The sequence below is a fragment of the Macrotis lagotis genome, chromosome 1, assembly GCF_037893015.1.
Source record: "Macrotis lagotis isolate mMagLag1 chromosome 1, bilby.v1.9.chrom.fasta, whole genome shotgun sequence".
Taxonomy (NCBI): domain Eukaryota; kingdom Metazoa; phylum Chordata; class Mammalia; order Peramelemorphia; family Peramelidae; genus Macrotis; species Macrotis lagotis.
The window spans coordinates 304,668,347-304,691,760 of NC_133658.1; the positions used below are offsets into that span (position 1 = coordinate 304,668,347).

The window sequence follows — 23,414 nt, forward strand, 5'->3', positions numbered from 1 at the left end:
GTCTATCAAGAGAAAGTTAAAAGGAGATTGGAGTAATAGGAGTGCAATAAGAAACAGAAAACTATGCCCAGGGAGAAGAAAAAGCACATCTGAGCCAGATGGTAGGATTGGGAATGAGATCACAGTAAACTGAGCCACAGGTGATAGAGTACTGATTATTAGCTCAACACCTCAATCTAAATGGCATGGTGTGTATCAAATAAGATTCAGTGATTTGAATCTGAGCTAGGAACAGTAAGGGAGGAGACAGAGATCAGATTGTTTCAAGTATACAAACTATTAAATAGCTAGCATCAATATTTAAGAAAAATATTTTATGGAATTTAATGAAAAGAAAAATCAAAAATATTATTCTATGAATGTATATAGGAGGAATATATCTATAAAACATTGTGATTGAATGGACTTTAAAACAAAGTCCAATATTTTGCTGCATATAAGAAACACTTTAAAACAATTATACAAAACAAGAAAGATGTTAATTCCTTTGTAATCTGGTATGGTCAGCTCCCTTCTATGTTAAGTTTAAAATACTCCAAAGGATCATATGACCATAATGATGATAGGACTGAGCACCATTTTTTTCATAAATCATTTATTAAAGTCTACTCTGTGTTTTAAGCATTGTGCTTAGTGTTAGGAATCTAAAGACAAAAGTGAAGCACGTTACATCCTTCAAAAAGCTTACATTTTATTGTGGGAACATAAGTTGAATACATGTATTTAAAAATGAAATGGTCAAAGTGATGTCAGAAGTTGGAAATATTACTAACTGGGAAATCAGGGGAGACCTGATATAGGAAATGACACAAGCTGAATCTGGGAGGAACCTAGAGATTCTAAGAGATGGAGATGAGGAAAAGTGCCCTCTAGGCACCACATTGGGGGTCTTTATAAGGACCAGAAAATAGGTCAATTTGCCTAAACTGAAGCATACATGCTTCAAAAAACCACTGGAGTTTTTTTTGCACATAAAAGTGACATAGTTAGATCTGTGTTTTGGGAATAACATTTGAATAGCTGTGTGGAGTTTGCATTAAAATGGGGAGAGATGAAGTAGGAAGATCATTTAGTATGCTTTTGCACTAATCCTGGAGAGATGAGTTACAAATTTAAACTGAACTTAGAATAGAGAGAAGGGAAAGTAGGTGAGAGAAAGTTCAGCAAAACGTAGCACCTGATGGAGTGAGGGAAGAGTTTAAGAAGAATCTAAAAATCTAAAACAAAGAACAATCTAAAAAAGGAGGATATTGGTGCTATCATCAGAAATAGGGAAGTTAAGAAGAGGAGAGCATTTGGGGATGGAATGATGAATTCTGTTTTGTGTTTGTTAAATTTAAATTACATGTGGATTCTCCAGGTGGAAATATCTAATAAAGGACTAGAAATAAAGGACTGGAACTCAGGAGATGGACTGGTATATAGATTTAGAATTTATCTGCATAGAGAAGACAAACTCATGAAGACTGATAGGATCACCAAAAGGACAGTGTACAGAGAGAAAATAATTCAGGGTACCACCCTAGGGTATACTCCCTAAATTGTGAGTGGGGCAAAGATGATGATTAAATGAAGAGAACTATATAGGAGCACACAGATAGTTAATTGGGAGAACCATGAGACAGCAGTGTCATGAGAAGCCAGGTAGTTTTACAGGAGGTCTTATAGTGTTTGTGTGATAGAATTTATTAAAGAAAATGGTAAGGCTTAACCTGAAAAAAAAGGTGTTTATTAATTTTTTTTTGTATGGGCAAGAATATGTTGATTGTATTAAAGCAATTGAAGTACTGTCTTATGGAATATGGATTAGATTTATTTTATTTGATCCCAATATGCATTGTTAAAAAGGAGGGGGTTTTCAACTTGTTGTAAGGAAATCTTGGCTAACAATGAGAGCTGTTGAAAGGGATGCTTTTCTTGCTCAAGTATGAATTATATTAGATGACATCTGAGGTCCCTTTCAATGTCCAAATTTGCTGACAACCTGCAATACTTTCTTTCCTCTGGTCTCACCTTTATTCAGGTAGCAACTTTTCTGAGAAGACTACCTTGATTCCCTTCAATTGAGAGTCATCTTACATCCTTGAATTTATCACACATGGTTCCTGGAATATAGTGAGCATTTACAAAATGCATGTTAGCTGAGTCTTCTGGTTTTTTCTCTTTTCCTTTTCCCATACATTTAAGAGCATTTGTACTTGTATAACTATCATTTTTCTATTATTCTCCTTATTAAATTATAAACTTCCATTGGTAAGGAACTGCTGTCTTGCATCTTTGGATCCCAAACATGGAGCACAGGGAGTGTGCCCTTAGGAGGTGGTTAATAAATATTTGCTCAATTGAAAAAAGAAAGCTTCCCATCTTTCTGTGATAATATGAGTACAGTTACTTAAGGCAAAGAGATAGGAAACAAACTTCTGCAAGGATTTTATTATGTTTTCCCACTTTTTTGGTTACTCTGGTGTTCCATGTGCTCACTATTTTTTTTGTCTCTGTGTGTGGTTTGTATATTCATTTTAGAGGGTATTCCCTTTACTTTGGTGATTGTTTCCTCTTTGTTTAAAAAAAAAGAAAAAAACACAAAAAATGCTATTCATTGGGTTCTTGTTCAAAAAGTTTGAATTACTGAATTACGTAGGATCAAAAAAATATTGACCCAAAGGTAAAATACAGAATGTAATCTTATAAAATATTAATATGAGAATTCTATATTTAATGTGAATCCTGTAATGCAAGTTGTATTAAAGTAAAACTTAAGGTGATGGCTCCCTGAGGTTTTCATATCACAGTAACCATAGACTTAGGGATTTTCTTTTCTTCCTTCTGTTACCATGATCATGTTAACCCTGAGGGGGGCTGAAATTGTACTGTTCTATAAATGAGATGAGTTCATGATATTACTTCACTCTACCTACCTCCTCATCTTTTTAGTTTACCTGCTTTTCTTCAAGGCTAATTTTAAATCCTACCATCTATAGAGCTGTTTGCAAGTTCCTTCTAGCTGCTGGGATTCTCTTTCATTTATTCTGACAGTGAACAAGCATTTATGAAGTGCTTACTTGGTGCCAGATACTATGCCATAATCTCTCCATATCTTTTATGTGCGCTTTTACATTTATGTGAATTATTTTTCTCTCCTTTAAACTAGTTTTTTATTTCGTTCCTTTTCCTCTTTTTCCTTCTTAACCTTTTCTTTCTCTTTCTTTTTTTATTTTCACCATTCATGCATATGCATACGTTTAAGTTACAAAATTTCTTTTCACCCACCCTCCCCATTACCCTCCCCTCAGTGGCAAACAGTCAGGTTAACATTGTACATACATATTTTTGATAAACATGTTTACAGAATAGTCTTTTTTGGTATGCCGAATAAGGATTAAGGGAAAGACATAGATAAGAGATAATTTTATAAAGTGTTCAACAGATTCTGAAGGGTTTTTGTTTTATTTTGTTTTATTTTTCTTCCTCTGGATGGGAATAACATTGTCCATAGCCAGTCTAATACAGTTGTCCTAGTTTTCTGAAATGCTGAGAGGAGCTGCTTTCATCAAGGATGATCATCTCACAATGTTGTTGTTAATGTGTACATTGTTCTCTTGGTTCTATTTCCTTTGCTCAGCATTCTTCCTTCCTTCCTTTCTTCCTTCCTTTCTTTCTTTTCCCTTCCATCCTTCCTTCCTTCCTCTATCTCCATCTCCATCTCTATCTCTATCTCTATCTCTATCTCTATCTCTATCTCTTTCTATCTCTATCTCTATCTCTATCTATTTCTATCTCTATCTCTATCTCTATCTCTATCTCTGTCTCTATCATCTCTATCTCTATCTATCTCTGTCTCTCTCTTTCTCTTTCTCCTTCCTCCCTCTCTCTCTCTCTCTCTCTCTCTCTCTCTCTCTCTCTCTCTCTCTCTTTCTCTCTCTCTCTCCTTTCTTTCTTCTCTTCTTCCTGTTTCTCCAGGTCTGAGCATGGTCTCTGGCACACAGTGAACATTTAAGAAATGCATGTTGATTGACTTATGTTTTTTGGGTTGGCTTTATAGAGAGTAGACCATGAAAACTTCGACTTAACAAAACATAAAATATTTTCCTGTTACCTCTTGAATTTTCTGTTTCTATTTTCTGCATGCAGAAATTTTATTATAGTGAGAAACTCTTCTTTTGATGTTTCATTTTCAGTTTTGCATTAGGAATTTAATTTTAGCTTCACATCCTTTAAATCATATTATAGTCATTTAAACATGAAAGGAAAAGGACATGGAAGAAAATGAACTTTTTTCTGGGAATTGATAGTAGGGTCCAATTAATTTTTAACTAGAGAATAATATTTGGGCCATAATATATAGAACCCAATGTCTTCTGTCCATCATGCTTGATGGACATCCCTCATGGAATCTATTCCTTTTCCAAGGGTGCTAATGTGAGTATGAATTTTCATATTAATCTTGCTGAGAAGGCAACTTTGATTCTACAAAAATGTATACATTAAACTAACTTATTTTTTATTATTAGTAAAATAAATAGGTACTTTTGTCTGTATGGTTATATTTTCAGTTTGGTTTATATTTACAGTATGGTTATATTTTCCAGTTGCTATTTATTCCTCCTCCTCCTCCTCCCCCTAGACAGAAATGCTTATTAATTTTCTCTTAAATAATTTGATTATTTGATTTGGAGATAGGCTTACTTTGTGCAGCAATTATAAAAAATGCAATATCACATTAGTATAAAATCGTGTGACTTGAATTTTCTCTGGCTTTTAATAAACATCATTTCTTCTAAAATGGAGAGCATTTGGTCTGAGTTTGAGGTAATCAATATACTTTAAGATGATATGCATATAATATATTTTGCTTGAAATGCCATGAGTAATATTCTATTATGAATATTATAATATTTTTACATCTACACTATCTACCTTTCTGTGTTATGAATATAATTTGTCTTTATGAAGTTAAGTAACATTAATGGAATGGAACTTAGTTTTTGCCAAATTGAATAAAATTTGCTATAAAGTTCTAAGAAGATCTGCTTATAGGCTATTTATAGTTTAGTCACATCTTCCTAAAATTCCCTGTAAGAAAGTTTGAAGGTAATTTTTAATAAGGTTATGGAAAACTAATTCCTGATATCATAAGAATAAAATTCTTATATTCCTCTAGAAATGGTTAATGGCATTATTATTTTATAGAAATTATAAAATGAATTTAAACATTAGAATCCTAATGAGACTGGATTAAATTTTTAAAATAAAAACTAAATTTTCACATTTTTAAGTGACTATACTTTACGGCTTATATAATGTTACAGTCAAACAGATTAAAATATAAGGGCTTTTTGGTAACCATTTTAAATGAATATTAAATTATATGGTTTTAGCTTATAGATTTTGAAGCAATTGAGCTGAAATAATGTAGTATCACTCTGTCCTAACACAGTGTTTAATCAGGAATGACATCTTGAGTCTCATATGAACTTTTTCCTAGTAAAAGATTTAGGATAAAGAAACATTAATGGCATAATACTGAAATCAAATGAAAACTATAATATTACCTATCTGGCAAAATGTTGCCCTTCTGGGATTTAAGCAAACATAAAATCACAGAAAAATGTATGTAATCAAGGTATTTTGTAGTATGAGCAGAAATTCATTACAGTTTTCTCCTTGCCATGTTTATATATCCAGAGCAGTTCTCATTGTTACGTATTTCTCATAAAATTTGAATACTTATTTAAGTGTTTAATTTTTGCCACAGTGTTGGGAAAAATGATGCCATCACAGTGCCCCAGAGCTGAAAAATGATGGATGTAACTTGATAGACATTATGATACATAACGGGAATGCCATCTAGGTTTAAATAATAATTTTTATAATGAGTGCTTTTGTCATTGGGCTTAGGTCATGAGGGCATTTAGCATTTGGTCTTTTTCAAGATGTGACTGAAGAAGGAATATGATGTACTTTTTCTGGCAAAATTTAAGGGATTTTTGGTGTGTTTTTCAAACAATGTCATAATTAAGATTTTTATATTCCAGTATTTATAGGATATCTTTTAAAAAGTCAGTGTTTTTTACCAACTGGTATAAGTCAATCAGTAGAGATTTATTAAGTCCCTATTATTTGAATAGTTGTTGAAGTTAAAAAAAACAAAGAAAAGGAACAATTTTTGTCCTCAAGGAGTATAGATTCTGAAGAGGGAGGAAGATATGCATATAGGTGTGTGTGTGTGTATATATATATATTTATATGTATATATATGTATATATACATATATATCATATATATTTTATAGAAAGTGGTATGAATTTCCTTAATATTTACATACACGTGTGTATATATACACATATACACATATATACACATGTGTATGTGCATATATACAAACATACATAAATTAAAAACTGTAGGACTATCTTGTGTGAATTGGAAAAAAGTTACAATTCAACAGTATTTATTTTTGGCATTTTTACATAAAATAAGCTTTACCAAATACTGAATGCATATAAGTTTAAAAAAATCCAGTGCAATATTGTTTTACTTTATACCTTTAGAGTTCAATACAACTTGGGAAAACATTGATTCAGTTATTAGTTTCTTTTACTTAGATTTCTTTCCATAGACTTGCAAATTAGAAATAGTGATTGAAATAAGAGTTTGTGTTTATACTGAATTTTTTTGCTTTTGCTTCATATAATTTATTTGCTATGAAAATAAACTTTTCCTTGTTGAAATGTATATATATATATGAAAATGTTTTAACTTTTAAAATATAGAAGATTTTACTTATAAAATTTCTTTTTTATAGTTGCCGTATCACATACTATGAAGTTGTAAGAAAAAATCCTAATAAAAGACCAATTTGCTAGAGCATATGAATTGAAAATGAGTCACATACTTAGAGACTTTAGAAGTTTTATTTCAGAAGAAAGATTTTAGCATTTATATGATTCAGTTGCCTATTGGATATTTAATCTCATCTAAGTATGTATTTCTTATACCGGGGATATTGTTACTCATAGATACCTTCTAAATATATGTCTATGTCTTGTCTATGTCTTTTCCAGAAATCTTCTTTAGAGGCTCCATACACTGTGCTTCAGTGAGATCTTCATCTGCAAACTTTAATATTTCATGGATACGAGTATAATATTTAGGTGTCTGTCTATTGTTTCTCCTATTTTAAAAATTGTTAAAACGTTCAATTGGTCCTATTTCTTGTTTTACATTACAGTTATTTCTGAGTAATCTAAATGTCAACCATTGAACCTTCCTTTTTAAAGGCAAAAAATAAACACAAAACAGTTAAGCAAAACCATCTGACAAAGTAACCGAGGTCAATAGTATAAGTAATTTTCTTTTTTGCAAGGCAAATGGGGTTTAAGTAGCTTGCCCATGGCCACACAGCTAGGTAATTATTAAGTGTCTGAGACTGGATTTGAACCCAGGTACTCCTGACTCCAGGGCCGGTGCTTTATCCACTGCACCACCTAGCCGCCCCTGTAATTTTCCAAATATCCTTTGTCTCCTGTCTTTTCAAAGGAAAAAAAAAAGGAGGCATATTTTCATAGAGATAATTAGTTTTTCAAGTCTTTTTGATTATTTTTTTTATCACATCTCTTTTGTCATTTCTTCCCCCCATTTTTTTTTTCAGTTACACATTCACCACCTAAGTTCAGGTCCTTATCTTTGGGGGCCTTACTCTATATGGTCTCCCTCTGTATTTCTGTCTTTTTCAATACAGCTTTCACACAGCTATCAAAGTGACAGGTCTAAAACTAGGGAATTGTGAGGAGGGAAGCAACCTATGAAAAGGCACAAAGATGGGAGATGTTATATCTAAGATCAGGAACAGTATTGCTGGATCATACAGTGAGCCAAAAGAGCTATGTTTAAAACTGTAGAACCAGATTTCTAAAATTCCAGCAAAAGATCTTTATATTTGACAATAGAAGTTACAAGGAGTCACTAGAGCATTGTGAGCTAGAGAGTGCCATGATCTGGTAGAGTATATGATCCATTTAATAAATGTTTGCTTTATTAATCCCATGCCTTCTTGCCAACATCAAGAATTTGTAATGACAGAATGTTCAGTTTTGCTTATAGTGTGCTTTTGGTCACATTGTTGTAGTCATATGTAGTTTTTTTGGTTCTGCTTATTTTTCATTGCATCACCTCATACAAGCCTTTCCATAATTCTCTGAATTCTTTTAAAATTTCTTAGTACTCAATATTACTGACTTGCTCATACTCTAATATAATTGATTTAATACCATATATATATCTTAGATGTTGAATATGAAGATCATAAATTTAAAGTAAGAAAGAACTTTAAAAACCTTCATTTAATGAAATAGACTTCCTCCCTGCCCCCATAGTATGGATTTAACATTTTTTATTCTAGTTACATTGTTTTTTTACTGCTGCAAAAGCTTTTTTTAAAAAAACTATTTACTCAAAATTATCTATTTTCTTTTATCTCTTCTTTATTTGATCCAAAATGCTACCCTGGACTTATTTGTGAAAGATATCAACTTATAATCAATGTCATAACTAAGAAAAAAGATTCTTTTTCTGTTAAACACGAACTGTCTGTTTTTTCTTTACATTTTCAGAATAGTGCCTGATACAGAGATGGTGAATAAATGCTTATTGATAACTTTATTTATTATGTCTCGGTAGGTTTATTATCAGATACTTTATGTCTTTAGAAATTATTTTAAATTATATTTCTCTGTTTTTTTCTCTTTGGTTTTGTTGTTGTTATATGGAAATATTGCTGATTTTTGTGGATTTATTTTGGATTCCATTACTTTTCTGAAGATGTCTCAATCATTTAAATTTCTTTGCTTATTTCTGGGGTTTTCTCTGAGTAAATTAAAAAATATTAAATGCTTATCATTTGCCAAACATTGTGCTACATACTGGGGAAAAAGATTAAAACCATATCTAATCTTAAGGAATTTACAGGCAAGTGGGGAGGGGAAGAGTGAGGAGAGGATAGGGCAGAAAGTGGTGCAATGGTTAGAGTGCCAGGTCAAAATACTCAACTTGAATTCAAACTTGGACTCAGACACTTACTAGCTGTGTGATCCTAGAAGTTTGTAGTTTCTTGGTTTGCAAAATGAGCTAGAAAAGGAGTTGGACAACCTAAAGGGAGTGTTTGAAGAATTTTATATGACTGAAAAATGTTTGAATATCAGCAACAACTAAAAAGGGAGTGGGGCAATACAGAAGAGAATTTAACTGCAATGTAAATGAAAAGGACTAGAAGTACAAGGTGAATGGAAATACACATAGATTTTGGGGTTCTTAAGGCATTACAGATAGTAAATTCCAGTTCAGAGGATAAAATGATGTAATTAGAAGGGATGTAATAAGTTCTGTTGTTTCAATCCTCAGGAGTATTAGAAGATCCTGTGACTTGTAGCTCATCAAACTGGTATGAATTGAAACTTAATTATTTTTGCCTTGCCACTGTCATCCAGGCCAGAATGCTTGGACACCCAGTTGAGGCTTTGGCTGGTTTTGAAGAGGGAATGAATGGAAGGCAAGGGGCAATGGTGCCTCCATTGAACTTTTCTATGTAAATCATTTGCAAATAGGGATTAATTTGTCCCTTCTTTGAAAATTACATATATGTATATCTATCTATATTTCTATAGTTTTCACTGGACTTGTGATCTTATTGACTTAGAAAACCTTTCAGTGAGGAAACACCAGCTAGGTGGCCTCACCTCCTCTTTAACTTTGATCTTTAAATTTTACTTGTTAGATTGCCTGATAGAGTGCAGTTATTATTTGTGACTTTTTACCCTGTGTGGTTCCTGTCTTCATATTTCCATAGATTTTTCATGGAGGAAGAGAGATTAAATGACATGCTCAGAATCCATAGGGTCAATTTGTGTAAAAGGCAAGATTTTTTTTCCAGTCCTTCCTGGTGTCAAGACTTATTTTCTGTCATCTTTCTGGTCTTTAATCCTTTAATTTTTTTTTCATTTTATTGCTTTTCCTAGCATTTCTAGAATTATGTTATATTATGATGCAGAGAGGTGGCATATTTATTTTACAGTTGTGCTTACTGGGAAAGTTTCTACTATCATTGCATTGCAAATAATGGTAACTTTTGGTTTTAGATACATAATTTTTAATCTTATTGAAAAGGGTCTGTATATTTTACATTTTTAATCACAAAAAAGTTATTTCTACTTGCTATTTCCCTTGCTACTGCTAAAGTAATTATCTTCCTTTTTTTGGTCACATGCAATTTTGATGGTACTGATTTTTATACTACTTCTTAAACATAAGTCATCATTGGAAGTATACTTCAGCTTCTCATACTGAACACTATTCCTGAGTCAGCTGCATTAATAGTTTTCTTGTGACATAGTCATATATCTTCAAAAGAAGAATAGTAAGGTCTTTTGTGGCAGTCAGAAGCTTTTGATCATTGAAAATTGTGTTGCAAAATCACACAGAAGTTATTTAACCTTTTCTCCTTTTCTTATTACATTGGTTCTGGTTAATTCTCCATTTAAGTGCCTATTCAAGACAAATTAGCTCAATGAGTTATCCATCCAACTGTATTTCATAGTCTTGGAAAATGAAATGTGCTCAGTTTTGCCACCAGCTTTTCTTGTTAATATTGCTATGCTATCTTTTCTGAACAGCTAATGATATCATTGCATGGGCATCTGAGAATTCCATTCCTTTCTATAGTATTGTATGTATATCAGAATACCCAGAAACATCAATAGAAATCTCTTCTCATTTTCAATATTGCAGAAGAATCCTCCATGATGGTAGAAAGTACTTTTGGTGAGCTTATATTTATACCCTATTTATTATTGATTCTTTAAGGATTTTTAAACATAGTTATTGTCAATTACATCTATCAAAGAATCTAGCATGATTTTAATAGATCCATGAAAATCTTGTTGGAGAAGCATTTTTTATATTATGTTTATTTTGTTGAGTCAAGAGCCCTTTAAAAATCAATGAAAAAATAATCAAAAGAAATGTGAATACTCCATTCCTCTTAGTTATTTACATGATGATGAAAATATGTCTTTGATATAATTTTTATAAAAAAATCATGGTAAATCCTGTTCACAATTTTATCAAGGATATTAATTTGTGAATAAATCATTATCACAAATATTTTCTAGAGATTATAAAGGTTTATAGGTCAATATCTGCCTGTGTTTCAGTTGACTTTTCCCCTATAAAACTTCTTTTTATTTTATATTATTTTAGTTTTTCTCTTTTGGAAATACCTTTTAAATTGACTGCTGAATAACTTTAAAACTGCAGACCTGAATATGGGTTTATTTTGCATCTTCAGGTTCAATTGCTCTTGACTTTATTTTCTTAGTTTTTGTTGATATAACTAAGATTGAAAAATAAAGCAATACAAATATAATTTTTGCTTGTTTCTCCTGGAGAGCAATAATTCTTAAATCAATTCATTTGAGCCCTCCTTCCACCAACATGATTGTCTTCCAGGAATTTTTACTCTGTGTTACTCTTGTTCATATCTTTTCATAGATCCTCCAAGTAGAATCTACCCCATGTGATGGATGGTTTTCTCTAGCTCTTTTAGACTCTTGTGGTACCAGTATAACATTTGGGCATTCTTTGATCTAATTGCACTTCCTTTTTCTGGTCATGCATATCTTTGATTATGCCTTTTACTCTACTTTTTTGCACAGAACCCATCACTGATGATATACTGATAGGAATATCTTAATAAGATCTTTATAAAATCTTATATGAATATTACTGATCTGATGTCAAATGTACTAAATGTACCAAATGGTGATCAGGTGTATTAAAAATAAAGGCTGAATCATTAACTGAATCATTAACTGAACTGAATTAAGCTTTCTGGTAGGCTGCTTCTCAAATTGAAGTCTTGTTACATTATATTAATTTTTTTTAAACAAAAAGAAAGCTTTTTATAATATTGCATTAAATAGTTAAGAAATGATACCATTGTACTTTCTAAGAAAAATAAGGAAAATAAAATTACTTTGATATTACTCCATCATAGCGCAAGACAATTCTTTCATTAAATCTGAATCTATTTCAACTATACTACTTACTATTTCAACCTCTTTCACAGTGAATGCATAACATGTCTCAGTCTTTTCCCTTCTTTCCTTCATACTTAATACATTCTCCCTTGTTTGTGCTTATGACATTATCATTCTTGATATAGGTCACTCCAGCAATGAATTCTTAGCTTAAGTTTCATAGCTTCAGATTAGACCATAAATTGATGTTTGGGAAGTTTACTTAATCTCTCTATAAAATTAAGTTAGATTAGATAATTTCCAGATTCCTTTCCAGCCCTAATATTTTTGTATTTTGTATCCTGCAACATAACTAAAGCAAAACATTATTTCAGCTCAAAACAACTCTTACTCCTGATGGGCCTGTTTTGATGCCACCATCATTTTCCATGTAGAACTCATACTCGACTTACAATATTTAGCTTCCTACACTCTGCTCTACAATTCTAGCCCTTGTTGATCTCTCTGTCCTCTGAACTCCTATAGTAGTTATTTTCTGTAACACTTAATTCTACATTTAGCAGATATTGACTTTTAATGTCATTTATCTTTTCTTTTATATGACCTGTCAGTACCCCAAAATTGCAAGCCTCTTTTGTATCCCCAGTGTTCCCCCATGCCTTATTTATAACCAGATATCAATAAATATCTTCTGTGGATGATGAAAACTCTAGGCAAATAAAAATGCTAGAAAACATATTGTCATGGGTATTTTTTCTGCACATTTAATTTGCATTTAGTTTTCTCCCTCTGTGAGTAGATGTTATAGGTTGTTTGTCTAGAACTTGATCCATAACTTCTTTAATATCAGACTTGAACTGGGGCTGTCCTATTTGCAAGACTACCTTCATTTTACTTTTTCTCTTGAGGAAGAAATATCCAATAGCTTTAGTATCCCATGGCATACATATTTGTTTTTCTAATTTTAAATGTGTGAGTGTTTTAGGGAATTTTTTCAAATCACTCATAATCAGCCCAGATGGTTATGTAATTCCACACACTCAAATGTGTCCAGACCATATAAATCTAAAGGCCTCCATATTTGGGTGGAATCCATATGTTTAGACATCGTTGTTGCTAGTGTGGTTCCACAGTGCTTGTTTAAACTCCAACATTAAAACTTGTCGTTTTTACTTGGGCTAACTGCAGTGGTTTCAACACATAGCCACTGAAACCTTCCATCTCTCCCTCTTCTTTAAGGATCCTGCTCTTTCTCCTTTCATGACTTTTGAACCATGCTTCACCATGCAACCTGCTTAGGAGGCAGAAGAATTTGTTGCTGGGGCCCCAGGGTACCAGCAAAGGAAAGGTATGCCCACTGTATCCATGCATTTGAAAGCACTCTGAGATACTTACATTCCACATCTGTTCTGAAATTAATTATGAATTGTGACTATAAGGTACAGGTTGAATTCTTGTCAATATAGATTACACATTCATCAATGTAAGACAAACTGCATTTTAAAATTGTATTAAAAAACTCAACATTATACTTGAATGAGTATGGCACACTATATAATAAAACAATCTTATGAATTAGAAGAACTTAAAAGTTTATCAAGGTCAACTCCTTCCTGATTGGCCTCTAATACATCCCAGACAGTGTCTTTTTAAAGAACTTGAGTGATGGGAAAATTTATTGCCTCTCATTGTTTAGACATTTTTACTGATATTAAGCTTGAAATATTTCTTCCTATATCTTATGCCCATTGCTCAATGTTCTGCCCTCTGAGTTCAAACAGACCAAGTCTTCCCACATGCCAACCCTTTAGTTGCTTGACAATCTCATTTGAGTACATTAATCATATTATCTCTAAGTCTGGTTTCTAAGCTCAAGAGAATCACACTAAACTCATCCCTATATGGTACAGTTTAATGAGCTTCATCATTGTGGTTACTGCCTTTTCCCTGCTCTGTCCTCTGCCCTTGCATCTTTTCCAGTCTGTTCATATCAATACAAAAATGTGTTCCTTGCATTTAGACACCCTGCCTGACCAGAGTAGAATTGCAATAGAACTATTTCTTCCTTCATTATGAATATTACTAGCTTTAGTAATAATACTTCAGTATCTCACTCTTAACATAGCTTGTAACTTATTATTATTATTATTTTTTGTTTTGTTTTTTAGGTTTTTGCAAGGCAAATGGGGTTAAGTGGCTTGCCCAAGGCCACACGGCTAGGTAATTATTAAGTGTCTGAGACCGGATTTGAAACCAGGTACTCCTGACTCCAAGGCTGGTGCTTTATCCACTACGCCACCTAGCTGCCCCTGCAACTTATTTTTAACCAGAGTTATTTCATTTATTTATGAATCCCTCATCCTTCATATTATTTTAATTCAACAAAGCACCAATTTAGTAGTCTAGTAGTTTAGTCATTTAGTAATTTAGTCCTAGACTAAATCTAGTCATTTAGTAATTTAGTAGTCAGGAGCCCTTAAATCTCAGTCATTACTTTCACCACTTCTATCAATTAGATACGTAGGAGTGATATGAAGGCATTAAAAACCTTGTTCCATAATGTTAGTAATCTGTGTAATAACATGTCACTATTAACAGTGTTTACAACTTCTCTGTCTTACAATGTACTGTTATTTTACTGTTTTTCTGCTAAAATATAGCACAAAAGAGGTTTGTATTTTTCTGGAAGATTAACTCATTACATTCAAGCTATTTGGTATCCTCTTGGTAATGCTAATTTATCATAAGAAATTTCTATTTCTTCACGCTAATATCACAATTATTTTCATGAAAATTCTGGTTATTAGCTCCCCTAGTTGAAAAGGCATTATTAGTCAAGTTTCTCATCTTTTAATTATGGTTTATTGGCTATTCTGTTTCATTTCCTTCATTTAGCTACATTTAACAATGTCCATTAATTTCATTTGGCATTTCTTCATTCATTCATATAGACCATGAACATGATAATAATTTAGAAGAAAAATATTAAAAACCCATGGTGTTCATTTTTAATTGATGACCTTATTGGACATTGTACTTGCCAGAGTTGTCAATATTAGTCAAGCAGAAAAATCAAATCTACTGAACTAATTGGAAAATATTCTGTGGAATTATTGAAATTATTTTGTTGGTTGGGGCATAAAAATTTATATAGTTTAGTTTTATGATTAAGACCTTGGGGATCATATATTTGGGAGTTCATATCAAAGTGGAAGGAGTAGGTGGCTACAAATGTGTGCCTTTACAAATGTGTGATTGTACAATCATTCATTTTTTTCCTTCATTCAGTAAACAGTAAGTGCTTAACAAAGTGTTGTGCTAGAGAAGAAACTTTATTTTTTGGCTAAAAAATACTGCCTTCATTGGACTTATCAGTTTATGGAGGATATATGACTCTAGTAAGAAATTACATAAATGCAATCAAGGGTTTCAAAATAATGTGTCATGGAAATTCTCAGGAAGGTTATTATTGACCAGGGAAGTCAGGGAAGGCCTCCTGGAGGAGGTGACATTTTAGTTGGGTTTTCAATTATTGTGGCAGAAATGTTTGAATTTTACTTGGAGGACAGTAGGGAGCTACTGAAGATTTCTGAGTGAAGAACTGCATGATAAGAATTGATCTATTTGTATAGGGATTGGATCTTTGGAAGTATTGAAATAATATGAAAGATGATATTAAAAATTCTATCAATATATCTGTGTTATAATGCAATTTGTGTTCCTCCTATAATTGGGAACATTATGCTTTATTTTATGCTAATCTATGTTTTAATTGAGATATTGCATTTTGATTTTTGAAGCCTTATGCGAAAACTTCAAAGGGTCCAATGGATATCAGAAGGAGTATTTTGAGAAGGTTACTCCCCAGAAAGTCAGGAAATAGCTCCATTAAGATGGTTTGAAATTGACAGCTTACAGTTTTCCATGTATGTCATTCAGAAAGCTCATAAATTTTACATCTACAAAAAATAGCAATGCCAGCCACCTCTTCATAAATCTAATTTGAAGCCACCTTTGGGTTAGCTTTTCATAAGAAGGGTTTCAGGAGAGTTATAGAAGATTGGCAGGAAAGGGCTTAGTGTTATGACCAAAAATATTTAAATACATTTTGCAGCAATTTAAAATTGAACTAAATGTGTGAGAAGTGAATTTTTCATGTGTTTGTGGATATTAAATGATAAATAATAAATTATACGATGAATTATTGGATGTTAGGACACATTTCTTCACTTGGAGACATTGAAATTAAGTTTGTTTTTTGTGATATAATGTTTTCAGAGCATTGTCTGTCCATCAGAAATTAAAAATACACAATGGAGTTAAAATATTTTAAGTTAATTGTGAGTTATTTTTCCCTGAATGGATTAATGTTTCTCCTCAAATGGATGCATGGTGCTTTGTTTTGATTTTTAGAAACAAGTAGGATAGAATTCATAGATAATATTTCACAATGACAACTATATGAAATAAATTAAACAAATGACCACATGCATAGACACAATTAGTAACACATTGCCTTTACTCAGCACTAAAATTCATAGCTCTGGAAAACAAAATATACCCTATTAAGTATTGGAAAGGATATTGACTGCAACAAGTTACTTTGAAGAAACCATTTGAAGCATCTATTCTAAATTAAATATTTTACTAAAATAGACTAGAAACTAGACTTCTATTTTAGAATGATTTATAACTGTTCCCCGGCTGATCACAAAGTGTTTCTAAATTAAAAGCCATTAATTATAGCCTTATATAGATACAAAAAGATATGCAAGAAGTGCTTTGTAATTCAAGCCAGTACTTCAGGTGAGAGCTTTTTAAATTACTTGGACCATTGGAGCCACCTGCTTGACTAAATGGTGAGGGCCCCATGTTTCAGGACTCATCAGTGCATTGCAGTGTTAACATTGTTACTGATTTTTCTCATTTCTCCAGGGCAAATACTAATTAATGGATACAATTCACAGCTGATTAGCTGTAGTTTCTTCAGTAATTACATTCGCATACTAACTGTTCAGAAGAGGATTTCTAACCCAGTTCTTATTTCACTCTAAGCTTAATTTGTTTTTTGAATTGTTTAGGTCCTTAGGATAATAGCCATTTTATTTTCCTTTGTTGTTGTAGGTAGTATTAGATAATAAGTGAGTTTAATCTTAAAAATGCTCTTTGATAATGAGCTGTTTGCCTTAAATGGATTTCTAATTCACAGACAAAACCTACATTTAAATAACGTTAAAGTTGTGCTACAGGCTGAGGAATGCCTGGAAACTATGAGGAACTGACATCAGAGCTTCATGTATAATATACACTTAAAGCTGCAATTTTCATACATTGGAAAAGGTTAAGTTCAGAATGGAGTCATTTTGTTTCACTAAGAATATTGATTCATAAAAATTTGATGACTTGTAATCATATTTCTTTGATTTTCCTAAAGCTATGTAAAAATATATCTGTGATGTTTCATCTGTCAGAGAAACTATTTAAATTTCTTTTTAACCTTAATAAACATGTACTTCCACATTTCTTCAATATATTTATCTAAATGAATTGGATGCTCGTTGCTTTTTCAGGATCCATTCTGACCTATTATGTAAAGGAATACTAAGGTGTCTTTCAAAAAGAGTGAAATTTTACCTGTCTAGACTATAACAACTCCTTTAGAACCATTAGACTCTTTCATGTAAATCCTTCTCAGTTCTTGGATCATTGACATGATAAAATGTAGCATGTCAATCTGGTTTCTGTGCTTGAATTCTATACATTTAACACAGAGGGCTAAGAAATCACTAATTGTTTGTTGGCATTTTGGAAGTTTTACTGTGAATAATTTGGAATTTTTAAATTACTAGGTAAGTTAACAGTTTTTACTTAAAAGTAAATACTTTTTCGATAAGGAGACATGCATATATTTTATCTTTTGAAGACAAAGCTATTTTTGATTTTGAGATCCTGAAAGGAAAGGCTGCTTTTTAAAATATATTTTTCTATATTTTTGCTATTGTAAATAGCAAATATTGGTTTTTTTGGTAATATCAGAATACATAAAATAACTAAATAAAAAATCTTATTCTCTCCCTAGCATTTGAAAACAGTTTTACTCAAATGCAAGTCTTACCTTTTGAGAGCAAACTCATAGAAATAAAGAGCTGATGATTGAAATGCTGACTATGGTCTTATTTAGGGTAGTTTGAATGAGCTGCTATGACAGTGAATAAAAAATTAATGCTGTGTTCACAGATTTCAGCTTGTTCTTTTAAACTCTTGCCCATAATGCTGTGTTGGGGGATTAAATATTAAAGTTTTCAACAGTTCTCATGGATATTGATACAGGTTTAAGTATTGCACTGGGATGTTTTCTGATTCTGTCAGGCTTATTATTTATTTCAATTCATGCCATACCTCATTCATTGGAAAATAGAATTTGAGGACTGGGATTGAAATTTGATTTTCTTTAATTCACATTTTTGTCCTCACACTGGTGACATCTGTTCCTAAAAAGTAAGCTGTGAAATCCCAACATATATTAAAACTGTGTCATGGTAGTGAACTTGGAATTTCTTTTCTTTCTCACATTTGACAAATGCCATTTCAGTAAACAATGTACACTGGTGACCAATTAGCCAAATGCTTGTAATAGCTTCCATTCACTACTAGTCTCTGAGCAAGACTAAATGATTGTTGAATGCAATTTAAGTCAGGTAAATGCCATACTTCAGTCTCTATGGGAACTAACCAAAAATTTAGTACTTTGAAATCTCATTAATATTTCACATTTGGTCACAGTAAAGCACAGTTTTATATAATAGCACAATGCATTTTCCAAAATAATACCTGAACACTCAGTGAATAAGCATGATTCTATGGTATATGGAATACTAACATAAGAAATCTATTTTCCTTTTAGTTTGGAAACAATAGCAACTATATGAATATGACTGAAGCAAATAATGCCTTCCTTGCTGCCAGTGAGGTATGTCTTTAAAAATAATATTTTTATATTTTATTATTTACTTATGTATTTTAATAGGTCTGGAATCACTATGTGTATTAAATTTGTGAAATGAGAAGTGGAGAACAAAATAAGAACATTATAAGAAATAAAATAATCTGACTCATTTCCATTAGCTAACTACAATTCTATTATCTTAATACATGTTAGCAAAGGGTTAAAAAAGGTGAAAACTTTGAATGATGAAAACAGTATAAATGCAATACATCTAAATCTGAACAGGTGTCTGTCTTGAAAACTACATTAGACTTAACATTGATTATGAGTTTTATTTATGCCAATAATTTAATTTTGGTTGAAATAACTTGGGAAATTATGGGGAGAAATTGCAACAGAATAGCTAGATTTATAGTTACTTGTAAGTGTGGGGGTAGGTGGATAGGATGAGTAGAGCCACTTAAGTTTGCTCTGAAAACTGGACTCAAGATTTAGCTCTGAGAAGGAATTGCTAAAGCCCAGTTGTAACACGAGTTACAATCTAAATGAACTTCAGTTTAATAGGAGGTATGGGTAAAATGAATTTTATTCTTACTGTCCATCTTCCTTCTAACTACTCTCCAGGAAAGCTTTGTTTTAGTTATTCCAAAAGTACTTGATTCCTCAGAAGGGGTTAGAAGTACAAAAAATGTAAAGATTAGAATGTATTAGTTTTAATTTTAAGACAGGGAAAAATGAAATTTAAATGATTCCAAATGGAATATTTCCTCTTGTGATTTATGTAATAGAAAGTTTTCATCTTCCAAATATATTCAAAGGTAGACTGAAGGAGCTTGACCCTGGAGATTGAAAGTACTAATGGTTTCATAAATGATCTTGAAGTAGTGGAGTGAAAGATATAGAAGAAATTAACTTGGAGAATGTGTTATAATAAATTTGAAATAGAATTAAGAACTACTGTAAATTAGTCATTTTTCACAATGACCATCTCTGTACCCAAGACGACTGTATAGATAAAAGAATATTGTTTGGCTTAAGCTTCAGTGTTGTTTGTAATAATGAACACCAACCCCATCTGTAAGGACAACATGATGTTTCATTCTGTAGAATTTTTTTTCCCTACATTTGAATCAAACATTGATGAAAGCTCTGTTGCCAGCAGCTGTTCAGAGACAATTTAATTCCAGCTGTGATAATTCACCGTGTCAGACATTGGCTGTTATATGTTGATACAACAGTTCTCCAGATTTGCATTTTTATCAAAAGGAACAAATGTTTTGAACATTTCAGTACAGATGGCATTTAACCATGTACCTACTACTCTAACATATACGTGATAAATATTGAAAAGTTAATAACTTTTTAAAAAGTGACATCAACTCTCTCCAGTTTAATCTGAAGAGAATCACTATAGTCTTTTAATAAAAAACAAAGGATGTTTTGCTGATGATATGCCTCATTTTTTTATAATTTCACTTCATTCAGTGATTTATATTATCCATTTTTCTAATGTTAAATATGTAATTGTATTAAATTAAATAACATTAAATCTATTGTTAAATATAATAATTGTATTACTATTTTATTATTAAAATTAGTATCATTACTAATATTAAATTAGTATTAAAATTATTATCATTAGTATTTTCTAAAATCCAAATTATAATTTATGATTTTTATGTAACAAGGGTTTTATTCTCTTTTATTAGGTTATTAAAATAAATTATATACATTAAAAATTTTTAATTTTAGAAAACACACTATTGTTACCTATTAAAGCTGTGCCTGATTTCTAAAAAACAAAAGAAAAAAATTAGAGCATTATGACTACCTCACATAATAAATATAGAAAAAATAAACAAGCTGGCCAACAATGGTGATGTCACTGCTCTTCTTTTTTGAACAAAAAAGTGATATAACTAAATGTTAATGCACTGCATTATGTAGTGTGTGCCTAATTTTACAATTACTACATTAAAAGTGTATTATTTGGTTTTAGCATTTTAATGAGTGCCAGCTAATTCATTAAGACTTTAGGTTTGGATGTTATAAAGTGTAAATTGTGGTGCTTGAAACCAATTTCATTCTGATAGAAAATACCCTGTAGATAACAGCACTATAGGCATTAGATACCTTGTAGTTTGGATTTCACACATTTGCTTTTTGTTTTGTGCCTATGTCATGATTATCCTGACCATTTTTAAAGCATCTTAAATATTTATTGAAATAATATTTCAAGTGTTAATTACAGTGGTAATGAAAACAGCCAAATGCCACATATCAAGAATGAGTGTTTATCCGTATTGTTAATGTGATATGTTAGATTTCATTAAGCAGTAATGGGGTAGCAAATGAGTCACAAATTACAGTTGCATCTGTTACTAGACCACATTAGTGCCAAAATAACTGCAAATGCAGCCATAGGGTTATGTTCATTAGCCAACCACTTTTGTGGCCAATCCATCCTTTTGTGTTTGTGAACTCAGGGTACCACAGTGAGAAAATTTACATCCTTGTTTGTTTGTTAGAATGAGGAAGAAAGAAAAACAAATCTTTAATATTGCTCCAGATTTCAGATGTAGAATTAAGCTCCATTGTTTTGCATCTATGGAGCTTAAAGAGTGTCAGATTGCCCTATTGCAGGCTCTAGTAGTTTGGGACCTCATCATTTCTGGTGTGAGACCAATAATGACAGCTGACAGGTTCTATATGAAAGAAAATGTGTTTTTTTCCCTGTGTTTGTTTCTATATTCTCTCAAGTGGTTATAATTTATATCATCATTAACAGTTTGAAGGATGACAATTTTTAACAACTAATGAGATCTTTTACTTTTCATAACAGATTCAAATTAACTTTCATGGACTCACTCTTTCAGTTAATGTAAATGACAAAAAATAACTGATTTTGAATTAGTAATAAGTACTAACCATAAAAAATGACTTTCAGGTTTATTTTTTAAATTATTTTAGGATTTATGACTAATCCACCTTACCAAGGCAGTCTTGATATATATCAAAGGCTTTAATTTTATATATTTAAAAGAGGAAATAACTTTTCTTCACATTGCTGAAAATTTATGCAAACAAAATTTCATTGTGCCAAATGAGCAAACAGTATTAGTATAGTTAGAATGTCTTCTAGAAGCTAGAGATAATTGGTAGAAATTATTGTGATAAAGACATTGAGTAATGTGTGTATGTGTGTAATTTTATAGAATGCTTTACTTTTCAAAGCTATCATAAAAAGTCATTGAAAGCCTATGATAATCTTTGTGCAAAATTGTGACAATGACTGCTTTCATTATGCTTAGAGATATAAACAAAGAAATAATAATAATAATAATAATAATAATATCACATGCCTTATAAGTTGTGCCAGGAAGTAAAGATGTGTAATGTTCATTGCTAGATTAATGTTGTGTGTGCTCTACAAAATTGTCAGTATTTTATGAAGCATGAGAATAATGTCAGCTGTTTGTGCTGTTTCACTAACATATCAATAAAGTGGCAATTTGTTATATAGCCAAATCTAATGTAGCTGATGTTCCAACTAACAACAAAGACAGATGTTGCTAATTAAGTACGCATTAAAAAACTGTTAATACTGATACTCCATTAAAACCATATGATAATGAGACTTAAATCTTTAATCAGAATGATCAGCAAAACTTTATGTATGTAAATTTGTTAAGATGTTTTCATTTGAGAAATAAATATTTAGTCAAGATATAAATGTTTCAGTTAAAAATTATTTTTCTGTCCAGAAGTAAGATACATAAATAGATGATCACAATATAAAAGATTTTGGTTTCCTTTTAGCAGACATTCCATACGCCAAGCCTTGGGGATGAAGAGTTTGAAATCCCACCAATCACTCCACCTCCAGAGTCAGACCCCACCTTGGGAATGTCAGATGTACTGTTACCCTTTCAAGGCCTCAGTGATCCACTTCCTTCACAAGGAAATGAATTTACACCTCAGTTTCCTCCTCAAAGCTTGGATCTTCCTTCTATTACAATATCAAGAAACCTCGTGGAACAGGATGGTGTAGTCCATGGCAGTGGATTGCATATGGTAGGCACTGCATTTTGAAAAACATAATAGATGATAACACAATGTTCTTCTTATAGTGATTACAAAACTGTTATTTACTATGTAATATTTTCCATCTCTCTGGATGTTTGGCTGGTCATTAGTAGCTCTACTTGAACTTAGATGCTCTAGATTTCTTCCTAGTGGCTTCATGTTTTACTATATTTGAATAGAATGAAAGGCTAGTAAAAGTTGCATAATTAAGAGATGTTGGGGGACAAATATGGTCATGTATTTATTGGAATCCAAGAATGATTCTTTAAACAACTAATATAGGTATAGTAGAAAGAAGATTAAATTATGAGTTAGCAGGCTTGAGTTTTACTTCATGTAGTTATTTTCTT

The 23,414-nt window shown here is 31.6% G+C and overlaps 1 protein-coding gene across 2 annotated transcripts in view; it reads left to right on the forward strand.

Annotated features, from left to right (window-relative positions):
* The first annotated feature begins 11,192 nt into the window (after nt 1-11,192).
* TOX3 (TOX high mobility group box family member 3) overlaps nt 11,193-23,414 on the forward strand; it is a 49,833-nt gene continuing 37,611 nt past the window's right edge. Inside the window, exons 1-2 of one of the 2 annotated variants that reach the window (XM_074211332.1) lie at nt 11,193-19,002; nt 22,798-23,052. In XM_074211332.1, coding sequence (XP_074067433.1) covers nt 18,958-19,002; nt 22,798-23,052 — 300 coding nt within the window. In that variant the 5' untranslated portion in view covers nt 11,193-18,957. The remainder of the gene's footprint in view (nt 19,003-22,797; nt 23,053-23,414) is intronic. The other variant, XM_074211333.1, reaches the window with a different exon arrangement.